The sequence below is a fragment of the Balaenoptera physalus genome (genome assembly GCF_965194825.1).
Source record: "Balaenoptera physalus genome assembly, chromosome: 18".
Taxonomy (NCBI): Eukaryota; Metazoa; Chordata; class Mammalia; order Artiodactyla; family Balaenopteridae; genus Balaenoptera; species Balaenoptera physalus.
The window spans coordinates 66272752-66296790 of NC_138899.1; the positions used below are offsets into that span (position 1 = coordinate 66272752).

Below are 24039 nucleotides of genomic sequence, written 5' to 3' on the forward strand. Positions count from 1 at the left end.
TTTCATTCTGATGTGTGCCTAACAGTGTATATTCATGTACTGTCTATATCTCTCTACATAATCATCTTTCTTCATACCTTAGAGAAATAACCCACCATCAAAAAAAGAAAGATCCATTATAATACCTTAAAGTAGTACATTATTTGTGGCAATCTGAATTTGGTAATTTGCAGTTCTTAAAGATGCTAAGCCATGCCTTACATAGTTTTTTGGTTGTTTTTTAATACATTTATTTATTTTGTTTATTTATTTTTGGCTGCATTGGGTCTTTGTTGCCGCACGCGGGCTTTCTCTAGTTGTGGTGAGTGGGGGCTACTCTTCGTTACGGTGCACAGGCTTCTCATTGCAGCAGCTTCTCATTGCGGAGCACAGGCTCTAGGCGCACGGGCTTCAGTAGTTGTGGCACACGGGCTCAGTAGTTGTGGTGCACAGGCTCAGTTGCTCCGCGGCATGTGGGATCTTCCCTGACCAGGGCTCGAACCTGTGTCCCCTGCATTGGCAGGCGGATTCTTAACCACCGCGCCACCAGGGAAGTCCTAGGCAGCTTTTTAATGCAGTCATTATATGCTCATAAACCCCCTCCGTACTTTTTCAGCTTCTTCCTCACCACCTTCTAATTTTTGATGACAGCTCGAATCATTAAAAATCAATCTATAATATAGCATTCTGATGTAGTTGCCTGGCATCATTTCAAAGAAGACTGATTTAAAGAAGACTAAATTTAAATATTTTGGGGCAATATTTTTTGGTTTGTTTTTTGTTTTTTTAACAAATTTAATGCCTTTTCTATCTTATTTATTTATTTATTTTTGGCTGCGTTGGGTCTTCATTGCTGTGCATGGGCTTTCTCTAGTTGTGGCGAGCGGGGGCTACTCTTTATTGTGGTGCGCGGGCTTCTCATTGTGGTGGCTTCTCTTGTTGCAGAGCACAGGCTCTAGGCGCACAGGCTTCAGTAGTTGTGGGACGTGGGCTCAGTAGTTGTGGCTTGTGGGCTCTAGAGCGCAGGTTCAGTAGTTGTGGCGCACGGGCTTAGTTGCTCCGCGGCATGTGGGATCTTCCTGGACCAGGGCTCGAACTGGTGTCCCCTGCATTGGCAGGCTGATTCTTAACCACTGCGCCACCAGGGAAGTCCCAGGGCAATATTTAATAAGTTAAACTCCAAGTACACATTCTACTTTATTCAATGTCATAGATATAAATATCACTTTAAATTAGTAATTCAAATAATCTTCCGAAGTCACTATAACCCCTCAACTTCCTTTGTTAACTGCTGACCATCTTTTCCAATCTTCCTGTACAAATTAATAATCTAACACCCAGGAGGAGCTAACTCAGGTTCCTGAGATTATACGTAGAGCAAAACCCATGGAATACACAACACACAGAAAACATTCTGTAAGCACATCCTGCTATGACGTTCAGTTAGTGTTTGTCAGACCATGCTAAATATTTGGTTCCCCCTCCCAACTATCACTTTATAGGCTTGAAGGAGAGAAAGAACAGAAACTTTATGTAAATACAGACAGCTTTCTATTATAAAATAACTATGGGGCCTCCCTGGTGGCACAGTGGTTAAGAATCCACCTGCCAATGCAGGGGACATGGGTTCGAGCCCTGGTCCGGGAAGATCCCACATGCCATGGAGCAGCTAAGCCCGTGAGCTACAACTACTGAGCCCATGTGCCACAACTATTGAAGCCCGTGCGCCTAGAGCCCGTGCTCTGTAACAAAGAGAAACCACAGTAGTGAGAAGCCCGCGCACCGCAAGGAAGAGTAGCCCCCCCTCGCCGCAGCTAGAGAAAGCCTGCATGCAGCAACGAAGACCCAACGCAGCTAAAAATAAATAAATAAATTAATTAATTAATTAATTTAAAAAAAAAGCTGCCTAAAGGACGCTAGAATAAGGGGAAGCTATGGTGAGACACCAAGTTGTTCACCTGCTCTGACTTGGGACAGACATTCCAGGCCTGGACTGATTCTGTCAGTTGGAGATGGAGAGGTGTGAGTCGTAAGCACTGGCTTTGGAGTCGCGCTGGCCTGCACTGTGCATCTGACTAAACTTTCATAGCCCCATCAGTCTGCTTCCCTGTCTGTGAAATGCTGGAAGTGAAGCCTGCTTAAATGGCTTTCCTGAGGGATAGGAATGTGTGAACAATATATAGTAGATGCACAGCAAATGTTCTTTCCCTTTCCTTCTTTTTAGTACATTCCTTTTATAAAATTCCATACTTTGGTGAATCATTCCCTCCTAACTGTACTTTAATCCATCGTCCTGTTTACCTGACACGTCGTTGAGGGAATGCCAGGTGGGGAGAAGAGGGCAAGGCACTGAGGGTAGTTCTGTAGCCTTTGTTTACAAATACTTGGGGACCTGCTAGAGGAAAACTGTGTGACTTGAGATCACCTTATCTAATTTTAATGCGGTATTTTCATTTTTTTCAGTTAGTTTAATTTAGTAGAAAAAAGTAATTTGATCCAGAAAAGAATTCAAAATTATTTTAAAAACAAACCCTCTAGTTTATAAACTAGTGTTTAGTATGCCATAAATTTATTCAAGTAAGAATGTGAATTGATACGTAAAACAGTTGATTAAAACATACAAGGAAAAGTTACCTGTTAACTCTGACATTAATTTCAAGTTAATTAAATAGCTATGTAAAGAAAGTTAAACATTATTTTAAAATTACAGAATGATCGCTTTGTAAGTGGGAATGTTTTGATTTTTCTGTGCAATCTTTTATAATTTATAATTAAGCATGCAGTGTTTTTTACCCTTAAACTAAGACAAATGTTGACTTTAACAACTTCTAACTTAGCATATTTTAATAGCTTTCCACAATGTCAGGTTTTCTAAAACCTTAATATGAAATGGATCAAATAAAAATTGTGGCAAATTAAGCTGATCTTTTCAATTAGGTATTTTGGTAGTTAAATTGTAGTAACTTCTTTGTTGTATTATCATGCAAAAATTCAGGTGAACTTGTTCCTGTTTTTAGTTATCAGTCCTAAAGACGTGGCAATTTAGTTAAAATGTCTGGTGTGGGGCAGCGGAATTATTTTTAATTTTTACGTTGAATATTTCATATAAAATTTTCTTCTCATAAACAATTTTTTGTTGACTGTGTATAAAATATTCATTAAAATAATATTTTTCTTTTTCAGTTTTAGGAAAAATATATTCAAGGGGAAGAGGCTTAATATTTTTGAGCTTAAGGCAGTTACTGAAGAGGCACCTGAAACAGGTTTGTTAAGAAAATAACACTATTTCTCAGGTGTAGAAACATTCCATCTTTGAAAAATGTCCTTCATGTTTTGATTGCATAATAATCAGGTATTTTAATATTCCATCCTGTCATTGACCTGGATCTTGCTTATTAACGTAGTTGTTGACATTGTTAGTGTTGGTCAGATTTCTCCCTTGAAACGCTGCAGCCCATGAGGCAATGGGAGGTAAGTACCATCAGCCACATGAATCCAGATCTATAGATTGGCTGCTAATTTGGGTTAGAACATTAATGATCACCTACTATGTGCAACACACCTTTGTACTATTACGTAAAGATAAATTGTGGTGTCTGCCCTTAGGCAGCTTACTATCTAGAAGAGGAGATAGCATTTATAGATGCTAATTTATTGAAGTGATTTAGAGATTATTTAGGAGATGGGAAGGAGAGCATTCAGGGAATATATTTAGCAGACTTGTAGTGTTTTTTTCTTAACACACAGTTAGTGTTTGTTCTCTGTTCTTCCCCCTTTCTTCTTTCGGCAAGAAGTCAAATCCTTCAGAGTCACCATTTTAAGCCTAATTAAAAGAGAAATAAGTGTCCTCTTGCTTGACATTAAATTTGTTTTACTGATAACTTAAAATAAATGAAGAAACTCCATACAAATGGTCTTAGCTTATAAGTGACTTTCATTTCTAAGGATTATCAGTTAACTTTTTGGACCTTGGTAGAAATAATTTTATTTTTGATATTTAAGTTTCTAGGCCATCTTCTAGTGGCTCATTTAATCTTTCAGTTACTTATAAAAACATCTGACTTTCCCACTATTCAATAAACTCCTTCATATTAGGGGCTGGGTCTCATTGATTTTTGTATACCCAATAGCCCCTAGCCAAGTGGCTTACAAATAATAGGAATCCATTATCTTAAATCTTAAATCCTTTTTTTTTTTTTTTTTTTAATTATTTATTTATTTTTGGCTGTGTTGGGTCTTCGTTTCTGTGCGAGAGCTTTCTCCAGTTGCGGCGAGCGGGGGCCACTCTTCATCGCGGTGCGCGGGCCTCTCGCCATCGCGGCCTCTCCTGTTGCGGAGCACAGGCTCCAGACGCGCAGGCTCAGCAGTTGTGGCTCACGGGCCTAGTTGCTCCGCGGCATGTGGGATCCTCCCAGACCAGGGCCCGAACCCGTGTCCCCTGCATTGGCAGGCGGACTCTCAACCACTGCGCCACCAGGGAAGCCCCTTAAATCCTTTTTTAAACAAATTGAGCTATAAAATAAATATCCATGGAGGAAAGGCATTAATTCAATCACTGTTCATTTAAGCTGAAGATGAAGCTAAGAGAACAACCTCCCCTTCTTGTATTGTGACAACTGCATTCTGTCCTCTATGATTGATGAAAAGGAAATGCAAAATGCACAGGCGTGGAGAATGGTTCACCTCTCCCCTGTTGAAGTGGCAACTCTTTTTTTTTTTTTTTTGGGCCGCACCGCCCAGCTTGCGGGGATCTTAGTTCCCGGACCAGGGATTGAACCCTGGCCACTGCAGTGAATCTTAACCACTGGACCACCAGGGAATTCCTGAAGTGGCAACTCTTAAGCTTGCCCCAAAAAGGGAACTTTTTGTCAGGGCAGCTGCTATGGTCCACCTAATGAACAGCCAGAAGAGGCGCTTGGGTTCTTGAAGGAGCCAGCTTGCTTTTTTTCAAAAATAAATTTATTTATTTATTTATTTTTGGCTGCTTTGGGTCTTTGTTTCTGCGCGTGGGCTTTCTCTAGTTGCAGCAAGCGGTGGCTACTCTTCATTGTGGTGCACAGGCTTCTCACTGCAGTGGCTTCTCTCGTTGCGGAGCACGGGTTCTAGGCGTGCGTGTTTCAGTAGTTGTGGCATGTGGGCTCAGCAGTTGTGGCTCGCAAGCTCTAGAGTGCAGGCTCGGTAGCTGTGGTGCATGGGCTTAGTTGCTCCACGGCATGTGGGATGTTCCCGGACTAGGTCTCGAACCCATGTCCCCTGCATTGGCAGGCAGATTCTTAACCACTGCGCCACCAGGGAAGCCCCCAGCTTGCTTTTTTAAAGCAGAAATCTTATTCCTAAAACTGAAATTAGCTGGCAAGGCGGTACTGAAGTTGTATGTATTTTATAAAACAATAATAAATGATTATGTTCTAATAAGGAAAATAATGTACAGATTTATGTAAATTTACTCTATTGAAGGTTCTGTTTTAATAAGTATACTTGCATGAATCTGAAGACTGTCCTTTGTTTCCAAATACAAGAATAGCAACAATGTGCAAACTTAAATTTAGTGTTTTTCACTGCTGTTTCCCTACTGTGTAAAATAATGCCTGACATGTAGCTGGCATTCAGTAATTATTGATGGAATGAATGAGTGCTTCCATCTCATGAGTCCCACATTTTGCTCCCCCCTAAATTCTTACCGCTGCTGCAAAGGGTATTGTCTTAGATCCGACTGCTTATCCTGGAGTAAACTAGAGCGGAGAGGCAGTTTAGCTTAACGGAAAGAGTTTTGGTATTGTGTAGATCTTGATTATTCAAATTCAGATTCTGACATACTAACCTGTCTGAGTCTCCCTTTTCCCACCTATACGTACATCTCAAGGATTAAATGAGGTAATATAATTAGTGTCAGGTACAGTGCCTGGAAAGAGTTGCAGCTCTTAATAAAAATGATGATGGTAATGATGATCATGGAAAAGACATAAGTTGATCAGTGCCCACTGAATAAATTTAAAAGTTGTAACCATGACAATTAAGTTATTTTCTGTTAAGATTACTCTAAGTGTGGCTAATTAGCCTAAATGCTGGTATTTTTTCTCTGTATCAGATGTTCAAGACCAACATACTTCATAACCAGCAGTTAGTGTGTGGTCAGGCATGGTCATACATGAACTTCCATGTACAGGTCTTTGTATGGACATGTTTTCTTTTGGGTAAATACCTAGGAGTAAAATGGTTGTATGATAACTATATTCTTTCTTTCCTTCCCTCCCGCCCTCTCTCTCTCTCTCTCTCTCATCTTTGTTGCTGCGCGCAGGCTTTCTCTAGTTGTGGCGAGCAGAGGCTACTCTTCCTTGTGGTGCATGGGCTTCTCACTGCAGTGGCTTCTCTTGTTGTGGAGCACAGGCTCTAGGCGTGCGGGCTTCAGTAGTTGTGGCATGCGGGCTCAGTAGTTGTGGCTTGTGGACTCTAGAGCACATGCTCAGTAGTCGTGGTGCATGGGCTTAGTTGCTCCGAGGCATGTGGGATCTTCCTGGACCAGGGCTCGAACCTGTGTCCCCTTCATTGGCAGGTGGATTCTTAACCACTGTGCCACCAGGGAAGTCCCGATAAGTATATTCTTAACTTCTTAAGAAACTGCCAAACTCTTATTCAATACAGAGCAGCTGTACCATTACATTTCCACCAGCAGTGTTTGGTGGGAATGTGACTCATTCTTTAAAGATGTCTTAAATTTCCAAAACAAATAAATAATTGAAACATGTGATATGATGGTGGTAAAAAACTAACACTATATTACCTTAGTCATAGAGTTGGTTGTGAGGATTAAATGAACTAATGTATAAAAAGCATTTCGCACAGAATAAGTGCCCAGTATGCATTAATAGTATTATCATTGTCATTGTTATTGTAATTATGTTAATTTAACTTATTTGGTCTTTATTAGTAGTACATTAGTGACTTATCTTAACAGACTAAAAATAAAGATAAATAGGCTGGACTTTAAAGAGCTAAATCACATGTTGTATAAAAAGTGTTCAGTCATAAAAAGATCCTTGAACAAAATAGACATTTCTTTTTTCCTTTCCAGTAGAGGGGGCAGTGAGACTAGCGGTTGATTACCTAACATTGTAGTAAAAACAAAAATTAAGGCTTGCAATTATTGTGGTTGTAGTCTTTATATATTATTTTTGTTTCAATTTTAGCTATCAAAAAGAGTGACCTTTCATTATGTACTGGGTTTTGTTTTGTTTTGTTTTTTTGTTTTTTTGTGGTTTTTTTGGGGTGTGTTGGGTCTTCGTTGCTGTTCGCGGCCTATCTCTAGTTGCAGCGAGCAGGGGCTACTCTTTGTTGTGGTGCACAGGCTTCTCGTTGCGGTGGCCTCTCTTGTTGCGGAGCACAGGCTCTAGGCGCATGGGCTTCAGTAGTTGGAGTGCGTGGGCTCAGTAGTTGTGGCTCATAGGATCTAGAGTGCAGGCTCAGTAGTTGTGGTGCACGGACTTAGTTGCTCCAAGGCATGTGGAATCTTCCCAGACCAGGGATTGAACCTGTGTCCCTCTTCATTGGCAGGTGGATTCTTAACCACTGCACCACCAGGGAAGTCCCTATATACTGTTTAATTATGAGCTTCAAGATCTGAAAATATATTACCAATTCAGAGCTGATAACATTTTTTTTTAATATAAATTTATTTTATTTATTTATTTTTGGCTGTGTTGGGCCTCCATTGCTGCGCCCGGGCTTTCTCTAGTTGTGGTGAGAGGGGGCTACTCTTCGTTGTGGTGCACGGGCTTCTCATTGTGGTGGCTTCTCTTGGTGTGGAGCATAGGCTCTAGGCGTGTGGGCTTCAGTAGTTGTGGTGTGCAGGCTCAGTAGTTGTGACACATGGGCTTAGTTGCTCCGTGGCATGTGGGATCTTCCCGGACCAGGGTTCAAACCCGTGTCCCCTGCACTGGCAGGCGGATTCTTAACTACTGTGCCATCAGAGAAGCCCTGATGATAACATTTTTTAAAAAAAAGATATTTACATGGAATTGTGCATAATTTGGATGTTTTTATTCTACAGAGGCAGCACCTTCTCTTTGGGATATAGAATTTGCTAAGAAGTTAGCGGCAGTCAATGAACAGCCCTTTCAGAATGGTTTTGAAGAGATGATCCAGTTGACAAAAGAGGGGAAATTGTGGGAGTTCCCAATTAACAATGAAGCAGGTAAGTCTTAATGCCATAGGTTTATAAAACTCAATGACTGAGATTAAATCTGGCAGATGTTCAGTTGTAGGTTTTGGATATTTACCTGAATTTCAAAACTTTGTGTAAACATCTTTGTGATGTCCTAAAAGAAATCTGACAGTGTTTTTTAAAAAGAATGCTACGATTTCACTGAATTCTAGTTGTTGGATAAGGAAAATAAAGAAGTAAAATTATATGGCAGAAATGCATCATGAATTTCTGTGACTTAGAAGTGTTGAGAACTGCAAATAATGACAGTTTTCTACTTGCCAAAAGCAGGAGATTACCTGGTAAATCTTCTAATACATTAAATACTGGGTATGAGATCATCCTTCAGTTTTGGGGAACATTACAACCTTCAAGTTTTATGCTGGTATCTTTTATTTAAAACTGTTGCATTAATGAGGCACAAGTTTCTTGTATTCAAAGCCACTCAAAACAAATATGTTAGGAGGCTTTGAAATTCTTTGGCTGCATACCTAGATGCTTTGAGCCAGTAATAAAACATTGGCTACTTTCCTGGAGATTTTTCTAGAGGTGTTACATCTTCCTCAATCAAAAGGAAAACAGTATTGCTATGCTGTTTATTTTTTATGGCGCCCATGATGTCATCAGCTAAACATTTCACTGAATTTTTATTGATGTATTTTCAGTTAGAAGGGATTCATTTACTTTTATGGTAAGATTAAATAGAAATTGCAAACACCTCAGGAAGTCTTAGGAAAATGTAGTCTGTATTTTAACCTTTGTAGTATTATGCTGCACTGTAATATTTTCATTTTTGATAACCTTTCATTTGTTTGGATTAATAAGTGGAGCGGTCGCTTAAATAGTCTTATATTTTCATAAAGTAATCTTTTGTATAGGAAAACTTTAGGGACTTACAAATCCTTTAGCAAATTCTTAATATTTTGTATATTTGTATGATATATTCAGTAATATAGAAATTTGCATTTCATCTATTAAATAATGTGTATTTTTTAAAGTATACTTTAAGTATTTTTTAAAGTATACTTTAAATATTTTTTAAAGTATTATGGCTTCTACATTGTAGAAGGTATCAGGATAAGGTAAAAAATAAAAACCCAAAAACCAAGGACTTTTATTTGTGTAAGCCTGAGTACAGAGTCCAGCTAAGTCAGTTAGTTGCCATTTGCCTTTGAGGAAATTATTTAACCTCCTGAGCCTTAGTTTTCTCGTCTGTAAAATGAAAGATACCTCCCTGGAAGAACGTAAGAATTCGATAAGATATTGAGTTGCTCAGCACAGTTCTTGGCATATAATACATAGGAATAAATGTTAGTTCTTTTACCCTCCTGTATGATGACAGAATTTTAAAAGTAGCAAAAAAAAAAAACTAACAAAATACAATCTATGATATTAAGGGAAGACTTTGTTCCATATTTGATGAAAGTCGGGTGTTCCAGGTCCTCATGGTTCAAGGTATGGTTTTAAAACCCAGTATTGAGGTAGAATATGTGACTTGACTTAGGAGAGACAGTGAGTGTGGTGGTTAGAGATCAAGTTCCTGAGTGAGTCTTCGTCTCTCCAAGCCTCACTTCCTCCCTCTTATAAAATGATGGGAATGATAATAGGATTATTTTATGGGATTCTTCTGAGAAACAACTCATTATTCAATTAAAGCACTGTCACCGTCATCATCCCTGTTTCTACAACAACGATACTGTGAGGGGATTTGCTATTATAACTGTTTTCTCTTCTATACTATAACATCTTTAAATCTTAAAATATTCATGAAGATACTGTGTATTTTCTAGGAACCACCAAATAGGATCATAGAAAAGCATGAATTGGCAGTACATTGTCATCAGCAATAAAACATTTAAGTTCATCAGAATCTTGAGTGTCCAAACTCCAAAGGAATTTATCTTAGATTTGACCTCGTTTCTGAGAAAGTGTAGTTTCTGAAAAAGGAAAAAAACATGTTTTCTGGTCAGGTTGGGGAGATAAATGTGACAAGTGTCCATATACACTGTACATATTATTGATGCTTTGGGGTCGGAAAGGGAGGTATCTCATTTCCAGCTCCTGAAGGCAATTGTTATCTGAACGAAAAACAGGAAGGGAACTGTGGAAACTTTCTCACTTTGATCAGTCCCCTCAGTACACACTTAGGATCTTCTGAATACTTTAAGAGGACCGGCTTTAGAAACTGGAGCCTCAGCCGTTCAGTAACATTCTTTTATATTTCTTATACTTAAATTTTAAGAGTAGTAAAACGCCATGCTCTCTCTCCTAATAATTAGCTTCATGAAGATTTACTTTGATGTTTTTGGGAAGAGATGTTTTGTTGTGTATTTAGGGGCTCACCCATGTCAGTTTGGGAACATAATACCAAAAATGATAAAATGCATGTCTTGTGTTTACAGTTTACTTCCCAGTGTTGCGTTTTTCTGTTATATAAAAAATTGCAGCTGTTTGTTTTGTCACTTATAATGTAAAAATTGTTTTTCCAATTTGAAGTAGCTTTTTGTCAGTTTTTAAAACCTGGTTTGTCCCTTCTGATGTGCTTTGCGAGCCTAGAGATTTATAAGAGCTGTTAGATGGGATTATTCCCAGTTAGATTTTGTAGTATTTGTTATATACGGGATTGATAATAAGATGACTTCTGTTTTAGCTTCGGCTTTATCTAAATTTCGTCTCATTTTTACCACTGCCCAGTTAGCAGATTCTTGCTCTTGAATATCCATTAGCCATGTACATGCCACCAAATTACAGGTGTTTCTGAAATGCCCTCCAAGAGTAATTCTCAGTTTAGAGGCTTCAGTGGGCAAAAAAGCTCAGTCATGGATGTCAGTCACACTTTTGCTTTTATTCTTCAGTTGGTTTAAACTTGTTCACTTGTAATGTGCCATCCTTTGCTAGGGTATCTGGAATGTGTGCTGTAACATGAGCTAGCAAGAATGGTGAGAAGAGTTCAGAATTACCATAGCGCTCTAAAGAGGGCTCTGTTGTTAGGTGGGAGGGTACAGTGTGGAGGAGATGAGGGCACATACATATAAGGATGATTAAGTACGGTTGTCTGAAACAATCTGTTGGCTGTTTGAGATGGTGGCCTATGAACAAGAGCCTCAGAATACTAACAGGAAAAGAAATAATAGTTTTGACAAAATAGAAGTGGAAACAAGTCAAAGTGAAAGTGACTGAATTTGCTTCAGTGCTGTAATATACTCTTGTCAAAAATAATTGGTCATTGCTATTAGCTGGATTTTACCGTTTATTTGCTGTACCCTATTTTTAGCTGTATTCAGTAATATTTAATTGCATTCAGTAATATTTAAAGGAGAATTAGACACAGATTTAACCTGAGTTGATTGTACACCAATTGGGATTTCCTTGTTGTATTTAATTTCCCACACTCTCTTATTTTCTCCTTACTATGTTTCTTTTGTTTATTAGAAAATATTTTAAATTACAGAGATAAATATGTTAAAGTTTACTTGCAAAAAAGTTAAATAATATGGAAGAATAGAGAATACACCTTTACCTCTCAGTTCTCTTCCCTTTTTCTGAAACAACCATTGTCAATAGTTTGATATGTGTCCTCACAGTCTACTTTAAATGGTAGTTTCACATTTATCTGTTGTTTTGGTCTATATGGGGCCATAAAATGGAACTATTTTACATATTCTATAGTATGCCATTGTATGACTGCACTGTAATTTTACCATTTTCCTGTTGATGGATGGAGCTGTAGTGAATCTTTTTATACATATCCTTCTGTATATGTCTGAGTACTTCAATTCCTAGAAGGGTCAAACAATAGGCATGTTTTATATTGCAATAAATATTGGCACATTCTTTTCTAAAAAGATAGCCAGCTGATCTTCCAACTGGTAGGATGGGGGGCGGGGGGCGGCGTGGAATGTCTCACCATTCAGCACACAGACTTTCACTTAATTCCCCTTCTTATCAATTTAGTGACTCATTCCTCTTTCTGTTTTAGTTTCTCCAAAAAGTAAACTGCCCATCTTCTTTGGGAAATGGATGGTGTAGTCATCTAGAGATATAGGTAGAAGATGGGAGATCTAAGTATTCCCTAAACCAATTTTAATTAATCCTCTGTTTTTTTGTCCCTCATCCCCATTCCTAATTTCAGTGGTATATGCTGCCACTAATTCCCGAAGCCTTTGAAGTCTGCTTCTTAATTTGGTTTTAGCATCTTCGACTCAGCTGAGTCAGTTACTACTCATCTGTCCACTGTCCTTCTTCTAACATTTTGCTGATACCTCCTGTCTGTTATTGTTTCTTCTTCTGTTCTCTTTGTCTTTTTATTCCTTTTATTGCCACGTAGTAGATATTACAGGGGAGCAGAGATTTTTAAAGCATGGGTTCAGTCTGCTACATTTTAACTAGAAGTCCTTGTTGCTTATCTTTTAACTGTTCAGAATGTCTTCAACCAACAGTGATTTTAATTTGGACACAGTCAGATCTGTTAGCCTTTTCCTGTTTAATCTATCTGGAACTTATTTTTGTATATAGTATCCCCTCTTTATCTCTTTCTCGTTTTTTCCTTTGTTTTTTACTTGCCAGTACCACTTGGCTTTCATTCACTCATTGACTTATTCAGGAAGGATCTGTTCATTACGCCCTGCTGGAACATTCTGAGTTAAAAAGATGGTTGATCTCTCATCTAGGGGAAGAGTAATAAGAAATAAGATCACCTATGCCCTTAGATGCTTTTCCACCTAATATAGCATAGTCATAATTGCTATACCCATTAACTCATTATAACTTTATGTCAGAGATAGTCGATCTGCTAATGATTTAATAAATTGATTATTGAGCTTGTGTTAACACAGCTATTTTTAAAAATGATTTCTCTTGCAAAATTTTCTGTCTTAAGTCTTATATTTTAAGTACATCTAAGGATACTAATAACTAACAACAACAACAAAATCTCAATCCAGAAGTCACCCTTGAATTTTTGAGAGCACTTATCACCTTGATTTATTAAGTTTCCAGTGCTACAGACCTTATTTTTTAGCCCTAACATACTCTTTCAAATATATTGAACATGTAAACCTGCCTTGTTTTTCACATTAGCCATATTGGGTTTTTTTTTTTTTTTTTTAAAGAATAATTGTCACAGGAAACTGTTAGCAGTGTTTGACAATATGGAAAAGACCTTTAGCAAAGCGAGGCTTTTATTTTTCATTTTTTACCTCTCTGGATTGCATTTCTCCCATTTCTATCCCCAGGTGCCTATGCCTTAAAAACAAAAGGAAAAAAAGTGAAGGAGTAACAACATGCTTGCTTGGTGGTATAAACTATTGAGAACCATAGAGAATTCTGAATGGGATTCAGAGAAAGATTTTTTTAAACCATAATTTGTCTTATTTTTAAAAAATACATATGCATTTAGGGAAAGGACTAGGAGGATATACACCTTAGAAGTGATTAGTCTTGGAAGTCATTAGCCTGGGAAAATGTGAGTAGAAACTTTGGGGGGTTATAGGCTAGAGAAAACTTCCATTTTAACAATTCCTGCACAGCCTTTTCCCTGTATTTCATTGAATATGACTACTTTTGTCTTTCACCGTTTTAAATATCTCTGGAATCGTGATGCACCTGGTTACGCGAGTCAGGCATCAGTGAAGCAGCAGTTGTCATTGCCTGTTGTGGATATGCATCCAGATTTGCATTAGGGGCGTCAGAGAGGCCATAGTGGAACACTCTTAAGAAACGCTGCATCGCAAATGTTCTTAACAGAAGTTGGAAAGCACAGCCGCTGACAACTCCGAGTTGAAAAGCCAGTTCAGAAGAGTTGGATTCTGAATGTGAAGAAGTTTTAGGAATACCTCAGCCGATCATGTCCATCAGTTTTTGCTACATAACAAACCACCCCAAACTTAGTAAAACAACAGCTAAGTTGTAACTGCTCATGAGCTTATGGGTTTTCTGGTAGGTTTTGGTAGGTTGGCTGGGGGTGGGTTGTTCTAGAGTAGCTTCTCTCAAATGTCTAGTTGGTGCTGGCTGGTTGGTTGTCAGAGAAGGCGATAAGAGGGTTATATGTCACTCACCATCTCACAGGCTAGCCTGGGCTGTTCACCTGGCTATAGAAGAGTTCCTAACACAAGGAAGAGCAAGGATTGATGTGCAAGCGCTTTTCAGGCCTTTGTTTGCATTGTGTTTGGTAATGTCCCATTGACCAAAGCAGGTCACCTGGCCAACCTCAAATTTAAGGGTTGGAGAAACAGGCTGTATCTACCTCTTTATGGGAAGAATGGCAAAGGCACATTGCAAAGGGGCATGTGTACAAGCATAGGAGTAGTATGTGGCCATTTGGCAGTCTAACGCCTTAATTTATTTCTTGTGTGTTTCAGTTTTTATAAAAGTGATGAATAGATCTTTAAATGTCCAAATAAAATTTTAAAAATCTCTTTCAGTAAGTGTAAGATAATTGTAAGTGATTAGAGAGCATTTTTAAACTTCTTATTTTGAGGTAATTGTGGGTTCACATGCAGCTGTATTAAATGATAAATATCTCACATACCCTTTACCCATCTTCCCTCAGTAGTTACCGCCCACGTAACCACAGCCCAGTATCCCAGGCAGGCGGCCGGCAGCCGTATCTTTCAGGCGTGTTCAGATGCCACCAGTTCTACATGTACTCCTTCGTGTGAGTGTGTTTGTGTGCTTAGTTCTGTGCAGTTTTATCACATATGTAGACTCATGTAACCACGACCACAGTCAGGACACAGAACAGTCCTGTCGCCTCAAGGATCTCTCTTACACTCTTTCATAACGACATCCACTCACCTCCCACTGCCGTCCTTTCTTAGTCCCTGATCCTTGGCAATCTTACTAAATCCATTTTCCATTTCTATAATTTTGTCATTCCAAGAAAGACGTACAAATGGAATCACACAGTATGTAACCTTTGAGGATTGGCTTTTTTCCCCACTCAGCATGATTAGTTCTCTGGGGATGTATCCAAGTTGTTATGTGTGTCAATAGGGGTTTTTTGCTGCTGTTGTTTTTATTGCTGAGTAATAGTCCATGGTTTGAATGTACCTTATAGTTTGTTTAACCATTCCCCTGATAAAAGACATCTGGGCTGTTACCAGTTTTTTTGGCTATTACAATAAAGGTGCTGTAAATATTCATGTACAGGTTTCTGTATGAATACAAATTTCCATTCCCCTGGGATAAATACTCAGGAGTGCAGTTGCTGGGTAGTATGGTAGTTACATGTTTAGTTTTTAAAGAAACTTCCAAGTTGTTTTCCAGAATGGCTATGCCATTTTATATTTCCACCAGCATTATATGAATGATCTAGTTTCTCCTCCTCACCAGCATTTGATGTTATTATTTTCTCTTTTAGATGTGTTCACATTCTGATTGGTGTTTATTAATATTTCATTGTGTTTTTCATCTGCATTTCCCTAATGGCTAATGAGGTTGACCATCTTTTTCATGTGTGTGTTTGCTATCTGTATCTCTTCTTGAAATGTGAAATGTCTCTTGTTTTTTGCCCATTTTCTAGTTGGATTATCTTTTTTTCTGTTGAGTTTTGAGTTTTTAAATATATCCCATATACTTCGTTGAATATATGGTTTGCAAATATTTTCTCCCAGTCTATAACTTGTCTTTGTATCCTTTGAACAGATTCTTTCACAGACCAAAAGTCTTCAGTTTTGATGGGGTCCAATTTTTCCTTTTTTGGATTGTGCTGTTGGTGTCAAGTTCTTTGCCAGCCCTAGAACCAGAAGAATTCCCTCTGGTTTTTTTTCTGTTAGATATATAGTTTAGACTGTGATCCATTCTTTGTTAATTTGTATGAGGTTGAGGTTCTTTTTTCAATTCTTCTGGCACCATTTGTTGAAAAGGCTGTCCTTTCTCCATTGAATTATCTATGCATCTTTGTAAAAAGTTGGGCATGTTCATGTGGATCTGTGTTAGTCTGCTAAGGCTTCTAAAACAAAATATCACAGACTGGGTGCCTTACACAACAGAATTTACTTTCTCAAAGCCTGCAGGCTGGAAGTCCAAGATCCACATGTTGGCAGTCCATAACAGGGTCTATTTCTGGGTCCTCGATTTTTGTTCCATCAACCTTTGTGTCTTACCACCTGCCAATACCATACTCTTTTTTTTTCTTTTTAATTTTTATTGGCATATAGTTGATTTACAATGTTGTGTTAGTTTCAGGTGTACAGCAAAGTGAGTCAGTTATACATATACATATATCTACTATTTTTTAGATTTTTTTTTCCATATAGGTCATTACATAGTATTGAGTAGAGTTCCCTGTGAATACCATACTCTTTTGATTACAGGCATACCTTAGATATTGCAGGTGTGTTTCCAGACCACTGCAATATAGCAAAGATTGTAATAAAGCAAGTCACATGCATCTTTTGGTTTCCCAGTGCATATAAAAATTATGTTTACACTACACTGTATTCTATTAAGTGTGCAATAACATTGTCTAAAAAAAGTACATACCTTAATTAAAAAATACTTTATTGCTAAAAAATGCTAACCATCATCCGAGCCTTCAGCAAAGATCACCAATCACAGATCAGCATAACAAATATAATAATAATGAAAAAAGTTTGAAACATTGTGAGAATTACCAAAATGTGACATAGAGACATGGAAGTAAGCAAATGCCATTGGAAAAAATGGTGTAGATACACTTGCTTGACAAAGGGTTGCCACAAACCTTTAATTTATAAGAAAAAAAAGAAAGAGAAAAAAAGAAGAAAAAAGGCAATATCTGTGAAGCACAATAAAGCAGAGCACAATGAAACGAGGCATGCCTGTACTGTAGCTGTATAGTCAGCCCTAGCATTGTTCCTCCCACTTTATTCTTCTCTTTCAAGATTGTTTTAACTCTTCTAGGACTTAACCCTTTCCATATAAATTTTAGAATAAGCTTGTCTGTGGCAAAACTTGGCTGGAATTTTGGTAGAAAGTACATTAAACCTGTAGATCAGTTTGGAGAGAAATGACATCTTTACTATGTTGAGTCTTCCAATTTAAATAGTGATTTTTATTTTTATGATCTTGTATCCTGTAACCTTACTGAACTCACTAATTAGTTCTAGGAGTTTTTTTTGTAGATTCCTTGGAATTTTCTATGTAGACAATCATGTCATCTACAAATAGTTTTATGTCTTCCTTTCCCATCTCCGTGACTTTTCTTCCTGCCTCCCTTATCAGTGGCTGGAACTTTCAGTACTATGTTGAGTAAGAGTAGTGAGCGCTGATCTCCTTGCCTTGTTCAGGAACTTAGGGGAGAAGCCTTCAGTCTTTCACTATGATATTAGCTGTAGGTTTACCATGTTGATGTAGTTCTTCTCTTTCCCTAATTTGCTGAGAGTATTTATCAAAGTGAGTGTTGGGTCATATGATTTTTCTTCTTTAACCTGTTGATATGGTAGATTACCTTGATTTTCAGATGTTGAACCAGCCTTGCAGTAGAATCCTACTTGAGTAAATCCCACTTGATCTTGGTGTATACATCTTCTTATACGTTGTTGGATTTGTCTGCTAATTTTGTTTAAAGGTTTTTCCTCTAAGTTTATTAGAGATATTGTTTTGTAGTTCTCTCTCTTTCTTGCTCCTGTTTTTGGTTGTTGTTTTGTCTTTGTTTTTTTAACAAGGTAATGCTGGTCTCATAAAATGTGTTAGGAAGTATCCTGTCTTCTAGTTTCTGGAAGAGATTGTGTAAAATTGGTGTTAGTTTTTCTTTAAATGTTTGAGAGCTTTTAAATTACATATTTCTTTTCTTTAATAGTTATAAGATTATTCAGGTTATCTTTTATTTTGGTTGAGTTTTGGTAGTTCAATGGATTTTTTTAAAGTTGTCAGTTTTTTTCAAGTTATTGAATTTGTGAGTGTAAGGTTATTTGGAGTATTCCTTTATTATCCCTTTAATGATTTCAGGATTTATAATGATAACCCCCTTTTCATTGCTAATATTGTTGGTTTGTGCCTTCTCTTTTTTCTTTATCAGACTTGCTAGCAATGTATCAATTTTTGGTTTTTTGTTGTGTGTGTGTGTGTGTGTGTGTGTGTGTGTGCGTGTGAAGAACCAGGTACTGGTTTCATTGATTTTTCTCTATTTTCTTGTTTTCAGTTTTATTGATTTCTGATGTTATCTTTATTATTTCCTTCCTTTTGTTTGCTTTGGGGTTATTTTGCTCTTTTACTAGGTTCTTAAAGTGGGAGCTTAGATTATTGATTTGAGACTTCTCCTCTTATGTGTGCATTCAGTGCTATATATTTCCCTCTCAGCACTGTTTTAGCTGTGTCCCACAAATTTTGATTTGTTGTATTTTCATTCAATTCTATGTGTTTTTTAAAATTTCTTTTGAGGGACTTCCCTCGTGGCGCAGTGGTTAAGACTCCACACTCCCAATGCAGGGGGCCCAGGTTCAATCCCTGGTCAGGGAACTAGATCCCACTTGCATGCCACAACTAAGGAGCCCGCCTGCCACAACTAAAGACCTGCACATCCAAATAAATACATAAATATTATTTCTTTTGAGATTTCCTTTATGACCATGAATTACTTACATTAATTTCCAACTGTTTGAAGATTTTCCTATTGTCTTCCTGTTACTGATTTCTGTTTTGATTCCTTTATGATCAGAGAACATACTGTATATTATTTCAGTTATTTTAAATATGTTGACATTTGTTTTGTGACCCAGGATATGGTTAAACTAGGTGAATGTTCCATGGATACTTGAAAAGAATTTGTATTCTGCAGTAGTCTGGTAGAGTGTTCCGTAGATGTCAGTGTGATCCTGTTGGTTGATGTTGTTCAGTTCTTCTATGTCTTTGCTAACTTTCTACTTGTTAGTTCTCGCAATTGTTGACAGTGGGGTATTGAAACCTCCAACTGTAATTGTGGATTTTTAAATTTCTACTTTATTTCTGTCAACTTTTCTTTCATGTATTTAGAAACTCTTTTGTTTGGTGCATACATAATTAAGATTGCTTTGTCTTCTTGGTGGGTTGACCCTTTTATTATGTAATGTTCCTCTTTCTCTCTAGTAGTTTTCTTTGCTCTGAAGTCTACTTTGTCTGATATTCCTATAGCCACTCATGCATTCTTTTTTTAAAAATTAATGGTAGCAAGATATGTCTGCCTTCATCCTTTTACTTTCAACCTACCTATGTTATAGGTAAATATTTGAAGTGAGTTTCTTGTATATAGCATATAGTTGGATCGTGTTTTTCTTTTGATGGTATATTTAGACATTTACATTTAAAGTAATTATTGATTTGTTAGGATTTAAGTCTCATTTTGTTATTTGTTTTATGTTCATTTTCTCTGTTTCTCACTCCTCTGTCTTTTCTTAGCTTCCTGTGAGCTGCTTGAATATATCTTAGGATTCCATCTTATTTTGCTTTATGTATTTTTTTAGTGTAGTTTGTATAGTTTTCTTAGTGGTTTCTTTAGATATTAAAATATCCATTAGTAGTAATTGCTGCTACATTTTGAATATTTGTAGTATGCTAAGCATTGTAAAGGAGCTTTATAAGATTTATGTCTATTTAACTTTATAAAACCCCATGAAGAAGGTGCTGTCTTAATACTCACTTTATGCCTGAGGAAACTGTTGCTCAGTGAAGTTAATTTGCCCAATCACATGGTTGTTAAATTGGTGAGCAAACCTCTGTTTTACTCCAATGTTCATGCCTTTACTGTAATGCTATACTACATCATTAATGTTAATTTTATTGTGTAGGTTTTACATTCAAAATTGTAACGTATTTTGTCTCATTTCCTAGGTTTTGATGATGATGGTTCAGAATTTCATGAACATATATTTCTGGATAAATACCTGGAGGATTTTCCAAAACAAGGACCAATTCGCCACTTCATGGAGTTGGTGACCTGTGGCCTTTCCAAAAACCCATATCTGAGTGTTAAACAGAAGGTTGAACATATAGAGTGGTTTAGGAATTATTTTAATGAAAAACGGGACATTCTGAAAGAAAGTGGCATACAGTTCAATTGAAGATCATGGAAATTTTTACTTCAAGCTGTTGGAGATTCGTATTATAATTAAATAATTTTACTAGAAGTTTTCCTGTATTGTGTTCATTATTGCATCTGATTTGAATGGTATAAATGTTAAATTGTTTAAAAGTATATACAGTGGTAACTGAAAAATATTCCTGCATGGAAAAAAGTTACCAGCTTTTATGGATTCAACTAGTAATTCTAAACAAAAAGAGTATCTTAGAATTACTAATAAGTTTAAGACAACTTCCTGTAACTTTTTCTTTTCATTCAGTGACCATACTTCTTTGAAATATAAGTCGCCATACATGTGATGTCATCAGAGGACTATAACAGTTGAGAGGATTTACAGACAAATTTATATGCATAGACTATATTTACATATACATGTAGTTTCTATATTTGCATATATACATATTTATATTTTCACACTAAATTAACTACCCTTACCTAAGTCTGGGTCACTATAGTGAACTAACCTTATAGAAATAAAGGGCTTATACTAATCACTTATAGAATTTTAGGTCATCATGCCAAAATCAGAACTAATTTCCTTTTTTTTATTAATTTTAATTTTTATTTATTTATTTATTTTATTTGTTTGTTATTTTTGGCTGCGTTGGGTCTTCGTTGCTGCGCCCGGGCTTTCTCTATTTGTGGCGAGCGGGGGCTACTCTTCGTTGTGATGCGCGGGCTTCTCATTGTGGTGGCCTCTCTTGTTGCGGAGCACAGGCTCTAGGCGTGTGGGCTTCAGTAGTTGTAGCGCACGAGCTCAGTAGTTGTGGCACATGGGCTTAGTTGCTCCGCAGCATGTGGGATCTTCCTGGACCAGGGCTCGAACCCTTGTCCCCTGCATTGGCAGGTGGATTCTTAACCGCTGTACCACCAGGGAAGCCCAGAACTAATTTCTATTACGGTGTATAGCAACGTGATTCAGATTCATACAACTGAAAGGACTGAGGATTCTTTAAAAAAAAAAAAAAAAAAAAACCACCTTAAATTAAGAATTTAGTTTACAGTGGCCTCAGGTTAGTAGTGTTCAGGCTCTGGCACAAGCAAACAAAAACTGTATGTGAAGGAACTCAGCATAAACCCAGTCTTCAAATTACAAAACACATAAGGAAAGAAAGCACCATGAATGTACACCAGCAGAAGCAACAGACAACAGAATCAGACTCACAGAGCCTTTAAATATTGGGCTTATCATATTCAGAATCTAAAAATATGTGTAACTTAGAATGAAGTATAGAGCAGGAGACTATAAAAGTGACCTAATAGATCTGAAAAAAAAAATTAGTGAAGGGGTTTATTTTTTTTAATTTTTATTTATTTATTTTTAAATATTATTTATTGGGCTGTGCCAGGTCTTAACTGTGGCCTGTGGGATCTAGTTCTAGTTTAATTTAACAACAGATTAGACACTGGAAAATAGATCTAAAGAAATTCTCCACATGCAGCAGAGAGAATCAAAGAGAAGAGAAATATGAAAGAGAGGTAAAGATGAGTATAAGAAAGTAACATTTGTATAATCAGATTTCCAGAAGAAAAAAGAAGAAATGGGCCAGAGGCTCTCTTTGGGTAGTTTAAAAGAAAAATGATAATTTAATAACTGTTTGTTAAAGAAATAGGATCTCTATTTTTAAAATCTTCCCAGAAAGAAAACAATAAGCTCAGACCATTTCTCAGGAGAGTGTAAAATATTCAGAAAGCAAATAATCCTACAAATTATTCCAAAGCATAGAAAAAGAAGGAAAAAAAATCCAACTCAGTTTCAAGAGATTAGAATAACAAAGATTAATCTCAATCATGACACATTTGAAAGATCCAAAATAGCAAACAAAATCCAGCAATAAATAGGAAAGAAAAGTTGATAATCTGGTTTATTCCAGGAACGCAAGAGTGGCTTGACAATGGAGAAAAAATATATATATCACCTCAAAGGATATAGAAAAAATTGTTTGATAAAATTCAACAGTCATTTATAATTTAAAGGAACTAGAAAACTTCAAGTAGAACTTCTTTAACCTGGTAAATGGCATTTACAAAAAACTTACAGCAAACATCTTTCTGGTGAATCATTAAACCATTTCCTTTAAGATGATAAGACCACAATTTATTGTCAATATTATACTGGAGGCCTAGACTGTGCAGTGTAGCAAGAAGAAGAAATATAAAGCTATTAGAATGGGAAATTCTAACTACCTTACCACCCAAAGATAATCTCCAATGAATCACATCCTCTCTTTGAGTGTAGGCAGAACCTGAGACTTGCTTCTAGCAAGTGTCAGTAGAATATGGCAAAGATGATGGGTGTAGGCATTCCCTTGACTGGATTATGTTCTGTGGCAAAAGTGACAGAATTAGTCACTCTTATGATTACATTGTTATGTAGGACTCTTAGTGACTAGATGAGTATGCTACTGGCTTTGAAATAGTGAACTGTCATGTGAGAAGGCCTGTGAATCGGCCATGTGGCAAGGAACTGTGGGAGTTACTAGAATCTGAGAGCAACCCCCAGTTGACAGCAACAAAATGGGGACCTCAGTGCTACAGCCTCAAATAACTGAATTCTGCCAGCAGCCATGTGATCTTGGAAGAAGGTCCTAAGCTCTGAAAAGGACCACAGCCTGGCTGACACATTAATTGAAGCCTTGTGAGGCCCTGAGCAGGGGACCCAGCTAAGTGAGTCACAGAAACATGGGGATAATAAGTGTATGTTCTTTTAAGCCACTAAGTTTGATGTAATTTATTACGCACAGATAGATACTTAATATAAAAAGGAAGAAACAAACCATCATTAGTAAGAGCCTGTGATTACGTAGAAAACAGAAGAATCTAAATTACAATTAATAGGCTAGTTTAGCAAGTTTGCAGTTGCATGTCTATATACCAGCAACAAACAGATAAAATACAATTTATAAGATACCATTTATAGTACCATTGAAAATTATAAATGAATAAGATCTTTATGAAGAAAACATTTTAAAACTTTAATAAAACAGTAATAAAATTTTAAAAATAAGGAAGCAAATGGATAAGAAGTTCATGGGTAAGCTATTTATCTATATAGCTTTAATGCAGTTTCATTCAAAATCCCAACAAGGTTTTTCACAGAACTTCACACATTTAAGCTAAACTTATAGAGGGAAGCAAATAACTAAGAAGAGTCAAAATACTCTTGAAAAAGAAGACAAGGTCAGGTAAGGAACTTGCCTTAACTTTTAAGCTATCAAGACTTTCCCTGGTGGTCCAGGGGTTAAGAATCCTCCTTCCAATGCAGGGGATGCGGGTTTGATCCCTAGTCGGGGAACTAAGATCACACACGCCACGGGGCAACTAAGCCCTTGCGTGGCAACTACTGAGCCTGCATGCTCTAGAGCCCACGCTCCACAACTACTGAGCCCGCGCACTCTGGAGCCTGCGCACCACAACTAGAGAGAAGCCTGCACGCTGTAACGAAGGTACCCGTGTGCCGCAACTAAGACCCGATGTGGCCAAATAAATATTTTTAAAAAAGACTTACTATAAAGCTGTGATAATTAGCAGGATATTACACACAGAGATAGTTAAATAGACTGATGGAACAGAATAGAGAACACAGAAATAGGCCCATTAGTATATGGAAACTTGATACATGACAAAGTTGGCATTGCAGATCAATGGGAAGAGTGGATATTCAATGAATGGTGTTAGGACAATTGGTTATACACATGAAGGAAAAAAAGTGGATTCTCTACTCATATTAAAAAAAAATCCAATTCAATTGAATTTGATACTTAAATGAGATAAAACTATAAACATTTAAAACAAAAATACAAAAGAATATCTTTATGGCTCT

The 24039-nt window shown here is 37.1% G+C and overlaps 1 protein-coding gene and 1 long non-coding RNA gene across 8 annotated transcripts in view; one reads left to right on the forward strand and one right to left on the reverse strand.

Moving 5' to 3' along the window:
• MRPS31 (mitochondrial ribosomal protein S31) overlaps positions 1-20262 on the forward strand; it is a 31277-nt gene extending 11015 nt beyond the window's left edge. For 2 of the 3 annotated variants that reach the window (XM_082435030.1, XM_082435028.1), the window contains 4 exons: positions 3163-3242; positions 8027-8170; positions 14730-14834; positions 19967-20262. In XM_082435030.1, the coding sequence (XP_082291156.1) occupies positions 3163-3242; positions 8027-8170; positions 14730-14834; positions 19967-20196 (559 nt within the window). In that variant the 3' untranslated portion in view covers positions 20197-20262. The remainder of the gene's footprint in view (positions 1-3162; positions 3243-8026; positions 8171-14729; positions 14835-19966) is intronic. The other variant, XM_082435029.1, reaches the window with a different exon arrangement.
• Positions 1-24039, reverse strand: part of LOC309647595 — an 88927-nt gene that overhangs the window by 31811 nt on the left and 33077 nt on the right. The window contains exons 4-5 of one of the 5 annotated variants that reach the window (XR_014256168.1): positions 11881-11958; positions 8180-10116 (exon numbers count right to left, since the gene is read on the reverse strand). The exons of 2 other annotated variants lie outside the window; for them this stretch is intronic. This is a non-coding gene — a long non-coding RNA (uncharacterized lncRNA). Of the gene's footprint in view, positions 1-8179; positions 10117-11880; positions 11959-16902; positions 17877-24039 lie in introns of those variants that run through there. 2 more of the 5 variants (XR_014256167.1, XR_014256169.1) reach the window with 2 other exon arrangements.